At 41.5% G+C, this 12163-nt stretch overlaps 6 protein-coding genes across 7 annotated transcripts in view; 4 read left to right on the top strand and 2 right to left on the bottom strand.

Annotated features, from left to right (window-relative positions):
• Positions 1-341: 341 nt before the first annotated feature.
• On the top strand, positions 342-6037 carry LOC6737005 (multidrug resistance protein homolog 65). Its single transcript, XM_002083816.4, has 9 exons — positions 342-1095; positions 1589-1834; positions 1891-2062; positions 2333-3217; positions 3276-4117; positions 4177-4737; positions 4793-5174; positions 5240-5596; positions 5658-6037. The coding sequence occupies exons 1-9, from the start codon at positions 779-781 to the stop codon at positions 5856-5858; spliced, it is 3963 nt and encodes a 1320-aa protein (XP_002083852.2). The 5' UTR covers positions 342-778; the 3' UTR covers positions 5859-6037.
• Positions 4338-12163, bottom strand: part of LOC6737001 (transportin-1) — a 26497-nt gene continuing 18671 nt past the window's right edge. The window contains exons 8-9 of the mRNA XM_044922812.1: positions 7210-7214; positions 4338-4371 (exon numbers count right to left, since the gene is read on the bottom strand). Of these exons, the coding sequence (XP_044778747.1) occupies positions 4338-4371; positions 7210-7214 (39 nt within the window). The remainder of the gene's footprint in view (positions 4372-7209; positions 7215-12163) is intronic.
• Positions 6251-6793, top strand: LOC27207640. The gene is made up of 3 exons (XM_039294401.2): positions 6251-6356; positions 6413-6580; positions 6636-6793. The coding sequence occupies exons 1-3, from the start codon at positions 6323-6325 to the stop codon at positions 6737-6739; spliced, it is 306 nt and encodes a 101-aa protein (XP_039150335.1). The 5' UTR covers positions 6251-6322; the 3' UTR covers positions 6740-6793.
• LOC6737004 lies at positions 6930-7894 on the top strand. Of its 2 annotated transcripts, none has more exons than XM_016170112.3 (3): positions 6930-7065; positions 7371-7524; positions 7588-7894. In XM_016170112.3, exons 2-3 carry the CDS (start codon positions 7440-7442, stop codon positions 7734-7736), a joined length of 234 nt encoding a protein of 77 aa, XP_016030630.1. In that variant the 5' UTR covers positions 6930-7065; positions 7371-7439; the 3' UTR covers positions 7737-7894. The 2 variants fall into 2 exon arrangements, with proteins under 2 accessions (XP_016030630.1, XP_039150337.1); XM_039294403.2 differs by having other exon boundaries at positions 6956-7065; positions 7274-7524.
• LOC6737003 lies at positions 7970-8544 on the top strand. The gene is made up of 2 exons (XM_002083814.3): positions 7970-8096; positions 8161-8544. Exons 1-2 carry the CDS (start codon positions 8036-8038, stop codon positions 8436-8438), a joined length of 339 nt encoding a protein of 112 aa, XP_002083850.1. The 5' UTR covers positions 7970-8035; the 3' UTR covers positions 8439-8544.
• Positions 10269-10679, bottom strand: LOC120284791. The gene is made up of 2 exons (XM_039293767.2): positions 10569-10679; positions 10269-10506 (listed from the first exon to the last, which is right to left on the bottom strand). The coding sequence occupies exons 1-2, from the start codon at positions 10600-10602 to the stop codon at positions 10418-10420; spliced, it is 123 nt and encodes a 40-aa protein (XP_039149701.1). The 5' UTR covers positions 10603-10679; the 3' UTR covers positions 10269-10417.

Genomic DNA, 12163 nt, shown 5'->3' with positions numbered 1-12163 from the left:
CATGTCTATAACGCCAACCACCCACACGACTGTTGTTTATATTCATGGTCAATGGCATGCAAACTTGATTTGCCATTGTGAAATGATAACAGTTCGCAATTAAACGGGGAAGATCATAAGTTTAACTGCCTGGAATGCAAATTACGCCAGATTTCAGTACGCGGTTGACCCATTTCCGCGATAGATGGGTGCACACCTTGCCAAGAGGTAAGATGGTCTACGATTTTCCACCAGTCATCATGAACCTTGAGAAAAATCAATTCAATTGATATTAATAAAAAAGACCATAAGGGGTTCGCTTCTCTAATAGAAACCGAATTTGTCGAAAACTGACGCCATAGCCGCCAGAACCGTCAGTCGCTTTCTACAGTCCCAACGGAACAGACGTGGAACATTCTGCTCCGGATAGCAATAGCATCGCAAGAAAGAAAGAAAGAAAAAAGCTGGCTGTTGTAGCCAACGATTTTGTGTTTGTGGAAACGCGGAATGCAAAACAATTAAAGCTAAACACGATCCCAGGCAGATCAGCCTCATCGGCAGTGCATCTGGCGTAGCACGACAATCTCCGTCAGAGACGGAGTTAATTACCCAGAGCCAAGAACCCATTCGAGACCATCTCCGTACATACACATATCCATTCCGTGGGGGCGGAGGGCCACTGGACCCAGTGGAACTGCGGGCGTTTCGATTTTTGGTTTCGCCCTGCACGCTCGCGTTCTTAACTATTAATTGACCCCGCCGGTCAATGAGTTTGGTGTATAGGCGATAGTTCGCAGTGATGACAATGACGGAGACGCGCGAAGATGTTCCTGCTGCGGATGGGGATGAGGCCACGCCGGCGGCCCAGAAGAAGAAGAAGACCAAGGAGAAGGCCCAGCCCATGGTCAGCTACACAGAGCTCTTTCGATATATCGCTGGATGGGATTATCTCCTGCTCCTGTCGGGTTTCGTAGCGGCATTCCTCCAATCCCTCGTCTTTCCCATTGCCATCGTGGTGTACAGCGAACTGGTGGCCATGTTCATCGAAAGAACTCTGGGTCAGGGAACCAGTTCGGTCACCATCGGATTGTCCCTCTTCGGTGGCGGAAAGATACTGTAAGTTTATGTTTAGCAATAAATATATTGTCATTTAACGCATTTCGGCAAATTATTACTTCATCTAAATGCTAAAGGTTAATTAATTTCATTACGCTATGGTATGCCAAATTTTCTAGCCTAACATAAAATAATTTAAAAAATGTTTGTTGAGATCATGACTGTTTCATTTGGAGCATGCATGCATTTATATTTAGATTTTAAAAGAATGAATCAATTCTTCGCTCACTTTCAAAGCAAACGGACGTGTTTTACGATTTACGGTCCGCGAAAAGCTTTTTTGCAGTGATTTAAATAAAAACCTTTTAAGTAAAACAGAAAGGTCTCTGAAACAATGCCAAAAACTCAAGGACGTTGCTGTAAGCCAAATTCTCTGAAAAGTAATGATGTAGTAGGATTTCTTTAGCAATGAAAATTTTATTTGGCGAGCTGTTAAAACTCATTCATTTAATTAATTGCTAAATGTATAATTATTTATTTAATATTTCTTCAGCACAAATGCCTCTTACGAGGAGAATATGCAGGAGCTGCGAAAGGACAGCGTATCTTTCGGGATACTTATGACCCTGAATACTCTACTAATGCTCTTCTCCGGAGTCTACTACGTGGATGCCTTCAATCGATTGGCTCTGAAACTCACAGTCCGCATGCGAAGGGAATTCTTCAAGGCCACTTTGAGACAGGAAATCGGATGGCATGACATGGCCAAGGATCAAAACTTTGCCGTCCGCATTACTGAGTGAGTAAAATTAAATAGCTATATTAATTATTATTATTAACCCGCTTTCTATTTAGCAACATGGAGAAAATACGCAGTGGCATAGCTGAAAACTTAGGTCACTATGTGGAGATCATGTGTGATGTCATTATCAGTGTAGTTCTCTCCTTTATCTACGGATGGAAATTAGCTCTGGCAATAGTGTTTTATATACCCCTAACACTGGTAGTCAACTCAGCAGTGGCCCATGTAAGTAAAACAAACTTTGATTTAACCAATCTTCAAGAGAATACGTTTTCTAGAACCAGATATTTGTGCTCAAAAGCTTCTGGTGAACTTGGCAATTATTTTGGCTTGTCCGAAAATAGATCATTCAAAATAGAACAAGTTTCTTTTCTCTCTCACGCATGAATGAGTTAGGAAACAAATATAAACATATATACACATATTGGGTACCATTGCTTGATAATTATTTCCTTATAATTGTTTATGCTAATCTATTTAATAATCTATTTGCAGTACCAAGGTAAACTGACTGGCCAGGAGCAAAGTTCCTATGTGCGAGCCAGTTCTGTAGTTGAAGAAGTAATTGGAGCCATTAGGACTGTGGTGGCATTTGGTGGAGAACGAAGCGAGTCCTTGCGCTATGATAGTCTATTAAAACCCGCTCTCAAGGCGGGAAAATGGAAAGGAGCCTTCTCCGGACTAAGTGACACGGTGATGAAAGCCATGTTGTTTATCACAGGAGCGGGATCTTTCTGGTACGGAGCTAACTTGATCCTCTACTACCGCGATCCCAGCATACCCATTGACGAGAGGGAATATACACCGGCGGTTGTGATGATTGTGATATCGGGTATAATCGTGAGTGCCAATCAAATATCCCGAACCTCACCGTTTTTGGAGACATTCGCCATGGCACGAGGATCGGCTTCCGCGATATTAGATGTGATAGATCGCACATCCTTGATTGATCCCCTTTCCAAGGCTGGGAAAATCCTGAACTATGGCCTAAAAGGCGCCGTCGAATTCCGAGAAGTATTCTTCCGCTATCCTGCCAGAGAAGATGTCATTGTCCTTCGAGGTTTGAATGTAGTCGTCGAGGAAGGCCAAACGGTGGCCCTGGTGGGTCCTTCAGGATGTGGCAAGTCCACGTGCATACAGCTGTTGCAACGCTTCTATGATCCCGTTTTTGGCCAAGTTCTATTGGATGGTGAGGATGTACGGAAGTACAACATCAAGTGGCTCCGTTCAAACATTGCCGTAGTGGGTCAGGAACCAGTTCTGTTTCAAGGAACAATAGGGGAAAATATCCGGCATGGAAAGCCAGAAGCCACACAAAAGGAAGTCGAAGACGCAGCTAAAGCTGCCAATGCTCATGATTTTATCATAGCTTTACATAAGGTAAGTTTTAAGTGCTCCGTTTTTAAGAAAGTACTAAAAAAATTCAATCAACTTTAAGGGTTATGATACGGACATCAGTGAGAAGGGCGTTCAGCTTTCTGGTGGTCAGCGTCAGCGTATTGCCATCGCCAGAGCTCTGATTCAGCAGCCCAAAATCCTGCTTTTGGATGAGGCCACCTCCGCCTTGGATTACCATTCCGAGAAGTTGGTACAGGCGGCACTGGACAAGGCCTGCAAGGGTAGAACCACCTTGGTGGTTTCCCATCGACTTTCGGCCATCAGGCACGCCCATCGTATTGTTTATATTGAAAATGGCAAAGCTGTAGAACAAGGCACCCACGAGGAGTTGATGAAGCTGGAGGGATTCTATCACAAAATGGTCACCGTGCATTCCTATGATGATTCCGCCGAGGAGCTGCTAAATGAACTTGAAGAAGTGGCCGAGATCAAGGAGAGAAAACTGTCCTATGAAGTTGAACCTTATCAACTGGGCACACGAAACTCCATTGTGTCGCTGGAGAAGAATGCGGAGTTTCAGATGAAGAACCTAAATGGTCTGGCCAATATAACTTTAAATCAGGAAATAGATGACCCGGGAGTTCCATCCGCAAATTTTATCAGCACCTTCTTTCGCATTTTGGGTTGGGCTCGACCCGAGTGGAGTTTCCTCATTATTGGCGCGATTTGTGCTGGGCTTTATGGAGTCACCATGCCGGTGTTTTCCGTAGTTCTAGCGGAGCTATACGGATCGTTGGCCAAACCAACGGACGAGGAAGTACTCGAGCAAAGTGCGTCCATGGCCATCATCTCGCTGGTGATTGGAATTGCAGCTGGCATAGTCTGTTACATCCAGACATTTTTCTTTAATCTGGCTGGAGTCTGGCTTACTACGCGAATGCGGTGAGTTAGTAAAGGTATTCCCTCCTATAGGATTTAATTTCATGTTTATTTGTGATTAGCTCCAAGACCTTTAAATGCATCATGAACCAGGAGATGGGATGGTTCGATCGCAAGGAGAACAGCATTGGAGCCCTTTCTGCCCGACTATCCGGCGATGCGGCCAGTGTTCAAGGAGCCATTGGTTTTCCGCTGAGCAACATCATCCAGGCGTTCACCAACTTTATCTGCAGTATTGCGATTGCCTTTCCCTACTCCTGGGAATTGGCCTTAATATGCCTGAGCACCTCACCCTTTATGATAGCATCCATTGTGTTCGAGGCGCGATTTGGGGAGAAGTCGGCGTTGAAGGAGAAGGAGGTACTGGAGGAAACCAGTCGCATTGCCACCGAAACTATTACCCAAATTCGGACAGTAGCTGGACTTCGACGAGAGGAGGAACTGATAAAGATATATGACAAGGAGGTGGAGCGGTATCGGCAGCAGATCCTCAGTCGACTGAAATGGCGAGGACTGGTCAATTCCCTAGGCAAATCCCTTATGTTCTTCGGCTACGCAGTGACCTTGACATATGGCGGACACATGTGTGCTGATGGCAAAATCAAATTTGAGACGATTATGAAGTGGGTTATCGCGAAAAGCCAGCCTAAATAATCTGTTAAATATTTAATTTTTCAGAATATCCAACACGATGCTGTATGGTCTATTTATTCTGGCCCAATCTCTGGCCTTCACTCCCGCCTTCAATGCAGCTCTCCTTTCCGCAAATCGGATGTATGAGATCATTGATCGCAAGCCACAGATCCAATCACCAGAATCCTTCGAGATCCAACAGAATGGCAATGGAACGGCTTACAAGACGAATGTCGTACAGCAAGGAGTCAGCTATCGTGGTCTCAACTTTTCCTATCCCTCAAGACCCCACATTAAAGTCCTGCAGAACTTCAATCTGGATATTAATCAGGGTCAGACGGTTGCCCTGGTGGGTGCTTCGGGATCGGGAAAATCCACATGCGTGCAGCTATTGATGCGGTACTATGATCCCGATGAGGGCAAGATTGTAAGTAGTAGTTTTTGAAAGCAGATCAGCCACTATATTAGATTTAACTTTTCTTTCCTTCTCAGCTCATAGATCAAGAGAGCATCCATCACGACATGGACCTTAAAACTCTGCGTCGTCGCCTGGGCATTGTGTCCCAGGAACCTTCACTTTTCGAGAAGTCCATCGCCGATAATATTGGCTATGGAGACACCTCGCGACAGGTGCCCATGCAGCAGATAATTGAGGCGGCCAAAATGGCCAATGCTCACGAGTTCATTATGTCCCTGCCTGCTCAGTATGACACGGTTTTGGGTTCCAAGGGCACGCAATTATCCGGTGGGCAAAAGCAAAGAATTGCAATTGCTCGAGCGATGGTAAGGAATCCCAAGATCCTTTTGCTGGATGAAGCCACATCTGCGCTGGACTTCCAAAGTGAAAGGGTAAGTAAACTGTAGTTTAAATTACTACAGTTTTCATTAAATATTATTATCCCACTTTCAGGTGGTTCAACAAGCTTTGGACTCGGCATGTTCAGGACGAACATGTATTGTAATCGCTCATCGCCTGTCTACCATCCAAAATGCCAATGTGATTTGTGTAATTCAAGCCGGAAAGATAGTGGAGCAGGGAACTCACTCGCAACTTCTGGCCAAGAATGGCATTTATTCCAAGCTCTATCGCTGTCAGACGAAAGCCTCTTGAAAAGACTACGGAAAGACGAGAAGAAATCATTAAAATTAAGTTGGAAAACATTTTTCTAGAACCACAATGAGGCACAAAAGTATGCAATGAATTTTTCTTAGCTGTTAGTTGGGACAACAACCAATCTAATTTGGCCATAAGCAAAATAGTTGTTAAATAAAATGAACATAAAAGATAAAGACTTATCTTAAATTTTTTTTCACTTCTGCAGCATGGCAAAACAAAAGTTTGAGGTGGGATCAATCTTTATCACAAATTATAGTGACATGTATCGGTACCTTAATTCAATTTACGGTGCTTGTGTTTTATCTTATCTCTTAATATGGCAAAATTCGTTCATCGTTGTTTAAATTTGTGATAAGATAGAATAGTAAGCCTAACCGTTTATTTTTTTTCACGCCGATCTTAATTAGTTGCCGCATTGCGATTTTTCATTTCATAGCGAAAGGTTTAAGTCTTTCAAAATGAACGCAGTTGGCATTTTCGTAATATTTCTGGGTGAGATCTTTCAATTTATAGTAGTGACTTTACAAAGATGTCCTTCCTAAAAACAGCGTGTTCCCTTGGAGCGAATATTCCTCCAAAACCATGCCAAGTGGAATCAAATTGCGGTCAGGTGAATGAGACAAGTTCCATTTGCGGATTGGATGAAGAAATGGGTTGTATACGAAAATTTCCAACCAAGTGTCATTTGGATATAGCATTTTGCGTTGAAGGGAAAAGTAAGTTCAAATGCTAAACTTTAATCTCGCATATTATTCAATTATTTTATTACAGATTTCACCGACTTTAATGAGGAATATTGCTCAATGGAATCGTATCTCTGTGAAATTTCACCCACATACGAACGCTGGACCATTTTCTTCGGGAATGAGAATTAATTATAATTGAAAGTGCTAAAAGTGGTGCATTATTACGCTTATATAACAGAATTTATCTTTTTTCAATATTAAATTTTTCCTTATTCCTAGAGTATTTTTACATAATATGAAATTAGTGCCGCATGATTGAAATGTTTTGGTTTAATTTCAACAACCGGAAAAGGGCAAAGTAAAAAACGTATAAATAAGAGAAATTGTGGGTATAAATATCAGTATACATTCTGCAAGCCTAGACCAAAGTGAACGATCTTCGAACTCAGGACGCTCATCTTTGGCCACCAGGAAGATTGAGTGACGACTTGGCTAATCGCCGACGACATATACGTGTAAGTTCATTAGGTAGCATTTCAATAAACAATCAATCAACGCGCAACGGGCCATTCACGTGCCGGGCGACGTTGACTACGTCAAAGACCGGTAGGAGATAACCGATCCCCAGCAGCGTTTTTTCCCACTCAGTGAGACAGAACGACGCCTCGAGCCTTTTATACGAATCTTAATTCGGATTTTTTGTGATCTTTTTTTATCTTTGAGTTTTTTTTGCGTTATTTTTGGGTCTTCGACGGGTGCTTTGCATAATCTCCCGCCGCGGCGCCACTGCCCATTGGCCTCCTCCTTGAACGCCAATCAGCGAAGAGCTCCAGACTGGCTCACGTGCATATATAAAAAGTGGACCCAACCGAATTTTGCTTGTCAGTGAATGCCCATCAATCGAATCAATCCCAGCACAGACATGAGAAGCGCGTCGCTTAAGTTCTATCTGATATGTCTGCTAGTTATCTGCGGTTAGTGTTATTAACTAAAAACGTTATACATCAAATGCAATTACCGTGTCCGAATTTTTGCAGTGATCGGTTGGAGTGCTGGAGCACCGAGTCCGCAACTTACACGTAAGGAACTCGAGGATCGATATCGCCAAAGGCCTCCGGTGCCTGATGAACGAGATGCGGATGCAGAATTGGATAGTGCCTTCGATCGGTTTAAACGAAAACCTTGAAGTGCAAATCTGAAAGGCTGGAGACACCCAACGCCCACAATTGATTTGTGGTTCTATGTGGAGTGGCACTTTTTATGTCGTATTCAGGGTTATGGCTATGTAGTTCTAAGCTTAGGCAAAATGTACAAGCGTAAAATAAAGCAATTACTTGGGTGAAACGTGCGCATCGTTACTTTCCATTCTATCACGTAGAATGTGGGGCGACATCCGCCGTCGGCTGGCGTCTATAAAATCTGAACTCTCTGGCATTCGATTCAGTCAGTTATCAATCTCCGGCTAGTGCGAAAAGTACAATCGAAATGACCTCAGAAAGCAAGATGGTTTTGCTCTTCCTTATCGGATGTCTAGTCATGCAGACAAGTGAGTCACTGGATCATCATGGTTTCATAACAATATTTTAAGCCTAACTGCATTTTCTTTCAAGTCAACGCCCTGCCATTCGATAGATTCAGCCGGGAGGATGACGAACGGAACAACGAGATCAGTGGCGAATGGTTCAAGAAACCCATCCTCAGGTTGGATCGTCTTTTTGCCACCGAAGAATCGCCGTCGGGAAGTCGTAAAGAAGTGAAAAGGCCCAGCAGAAGCGACAAGGGTGAAACGACGGAGAGCTCCAAGCACGCCCATTCCATGATCACCTCCATGCTGGGATTCGTGAGCAGTGTCATCAACTTTGGCAGGACCTTCATAAGGGATCAATAGAAAATATCCTAGTCTATCAGACAAATATCGAGATTGCATTTGCCACATGCTGTAGGTTTAAATATTGTTAAAGTTTTAAAATAAAGGATTTGGCTTAAAACTGTTATATATTGAATGTTACAGAAAGCTTCTCTAAATTCTTTACAATTTTCAACCAAACAAATTAAAATTCAACCTTGATGTTTTAGAAACCTCTTTCGAATCGAATTAAAGGTTTAAAACAGATTATTGTGAAGAACCATGGTTAAAATACTTACCAGGATGAAAATTTCGCTTTAGTTTCCGTTTTATAAAATCCATCAATGTAAAAAAGATGACTTAAAAACTTATTCATAAAATCAGAGCAAATTTACCAAGTAGCACTCCAAATTTCATAACACCGACGGATTTCTTGGTTGAACTTTCGACTAACCATTTAAAACGCCGTCGGAGATTCCACTGGAATCCCACTATAAATTATCTTTAATTCGCAGGAACAAACCAAAATTACCTTTTCCAAACTTAATGTTATCCTTTTTTGCATAATATTATATTTACCCTTAACAAAAATTAGATTTCCCGGCTGAAACTCTTGTTTTTCTTTAAATTATTCCACGAAGCTTCATTTTTAATAAGATAAGCAAACATTTACCATATTTTGTTGATAATTTAACTTAACAGTGGTGCACAATTAGTCTTTTTATTACACTTAACATATTTATTTAACAGGCTTACACCGCTAGAGATTTTCACACTTTTCGCATTCGAGGTATAATTCATTTAAAAAGTAAACAATAAGGAAATTTTCACCAATATTCGCGTTTTTACAACTCATTTACAAACTCTCTCTTATACAGATAAAATTAGGACACGATATCTTGTGGAAACGTTTTGACAAGAACGGAAAGAGGTCTCCGTTTCTCAAATTCAAATAAAGATTAACGTTCGAGCGATTAAGTTATAAATTCATACTTTCTGTTTACCTCAATCGCTCTTTTCACTCTTTTGCCACACACGACTGTTAACGAATGAAAAAGGTGTGAATATGGATATAAAGTTAAGAGGGGTATTTATAGGAAAATGTTACCGCCAATTAAGACGTCATAAAATCACGCATCTGTTACCAAACCGCTTCCACTAGTGACGTCTGCGATCCAACTGGCCATTGGACTTGACCCATCTTTATAATTAAGATATAAAACCACAACGGATAACACGTTGTGAGCATTGTGAGCGGCCAGAACTGAAATTAATCATATTAATGAATGGACCCGAGGTGTTGAGCGTAAAAGGAATGACGTCTCTATCGACCAAGCCCTCTAATGATGTCGGGGATTTTTTCGCTACTGAATTCGAGAAATTTATTTCTTAAGGCGCTTATGTGTGACGACACGACTGGCGCGAGTGGACAAATGCTAATAATATGCCTTTTTTCGCTTTGTTTTATTTACACATTTATTTTCTTTTTCTGTGCAAACTTGTTCGCGCATTGTTTAGCCGGCTTTAATTGTAAATATTGGCTTATTTGGACAATCAGTCATGACGAGACCTTGTCGTTGATACTTTCAACGCGCTGGCCGGGATTTCTTTTCGATGGGAAAATCCAAGGCTCAGCACTATTTAGCTCTAGCGTGTGATTCTCTAGAACAGCGACTTGGTTCCGATCGAGTGAGTAGCCCCCGAAATCAACTTGAAATTGAATGCTGCTTGCTCGTGGATTTCTTTTGGCTACACACAAAAAAAAATGCTTGTAGTTGGGAAAAACTAGTTCAAAAACTGCTAGTGCCATATAAATTTTCTGTCTGTGCAGGGTTGCGCAAGTGGCCTCAAGGTTAGAGTTGCCATTCTACAACAGAGACCGTTATAAATGCTGTGTTTGTGTGGATGAAATACGTTTTATTGGATCACATAACGAAAGACTTGAGCAACGAACTTGTTCGACAGGCGAAGAAAAACTATATCTAATCAGTAATGGTGCTTAGCTCCACATCCCGGGATCTCTAGCTAACCTCCAGCAAATGGTACTTGAACATTTTGTTCAGTGAACTCATGTTCTGGGACAACTCGTTGCAGACCCGGACCACGCAGCCTTCAAAGGAAGATAGTGATGAAATAACGTGCTTAACACCTGGCCAAAACACTCTCACTAACCCACTAGATACTTGATCACTCGCAGCAGCACCATGGCGATAAAGTCGAGAACTCAAAGAACTGCCTTCATGCACACGCGTCGAGACTTAGAACCAAATTGAACACGAATCTGCGCATGCAATCGCGAATAAGTGAAATCATTTGGTGAGCGGCAGCTGCTCCGTTGACGTCGACGTCGGCAGAGACGGCACAGTGGAGCAAATTGGTTGGCCAAAAGGTCGTGCCACTTAGAGGCGTTGCGATTTTAATGGGCTAATTAGCACATAAAGTCAAATTGAAATATGAATGGCCGTGTAATCGCAAAACGTGCACATGTGAACTTGCCCCACTGTGCAAATCACTAGGTTCACTTCGCATTTGGCCAAATGCAGATACCTTTTATCACATAACCTTTCCACTGTGCAGAAAAAGTTTTTTGCTGGTGTTGCAATTGCTGTTTATTCTTTTTTAAGTGCTTATTTACACACATTATATTTTTAGCAAGTGGGTGTCAATAAAGCATGCAACGTTTTTGTTAATTATCTTTCTCCATTATTTTTTGCACCATGCAAGCATTTTTTTGTTCACTCTGCAGTCGGTGAATTTAAATGAATTTTTTGTAAAATTATTTGCAACTATTACCTGATTTTCAGATTAATAATTTTAGTCTTTACAAACAAAAAAAAAATACTTTATAGAATATATTTGAATATATATATAAGTGGAGAACTTTTCTTAGTCTGATACTTTATGGCCCACTGTGCAGCTGCTGTGTGGGCTGAGCTAAATCGAGAACTTCTTGTTGATGTTGCAATCGTCGATTTTTTTCCTCAATTTTTTACAAGCACATATTTCCATTAATTTTTTCGGCAATGTTCATTTGCGTGCATATTGCATAAGGCAAAGGCGCAGAACTGCGCGATGCGAATTACGTCATCAGAACTCGTTTACATACAGCCATGAGAAGCTGAGAAGCTTAAGCTGCTGCGCAGGCGCAGCAATTGAGGCCAAAAATAAAAAGAACTGGCCGTTCTGACACTCGGCACAGGCTTTATCAATGCAATTACTTATGTCATTGCAAACGGCGGAAAACGAGTTTGGCTACAACCAATACAGTTACCAAAAACAAAATACAAAACGCGAAATCCGAATTGCCCCAACACTTTGGTCATGAATTTTGCACAATATTTAGCTGTGATCGTGATTTTCAATAGTTGCTGCTGCTAGCTAGTCTCTGCATTTGGCTTTTTTAATCGGTATAGCAATAAACTTCAAGATTTCGTCGATCGTGGGCTAAAATTGAGGTGCGCTTTATTCGATTCTTTGGTCAGGCCTGAGCGAGTTTTGTAGTAAGCCGTAACACTTCTGGTTAAACGAAAGGTGGCCATAGCCTAATGGAAAATCATTTAAATAAGTTGGATTTTAAATGCTACACGAATGGCTAAGCACATATTTTAAATTACATTGCATGCTGCAATTAAAACTTAATAAAAATGTTTGGTGACTAATAGCATTACTTTTAACATAACATTTGTGTTTTAATATCAATGCTTAATTTTTTCACAGATCTATCCATATTACCAATTTTAGAACCCTTAAATGCAAAAAATTATCCC

Source organism: Drosophila simulans, chromosome 3L (assembly GCF_016746395.2).
Source record: "Drosophila simulans strain w501 chromosome 3L, Prin_Dsim_3.1, whole genome shotgun sequence".
Classification (NCBI taxonomy): domain Eukaryota; kingdom Metazoa; phylum Arthropoda; class Insecta; order Diptera; family Drosophilidae; genus Drosophila; species Drosophila simulans.
The sequence above is the reverse complement of the archived record's forward strand: the minus strand, read 5'-3'. Positions and strand labels throughout refer to the sequence as shown.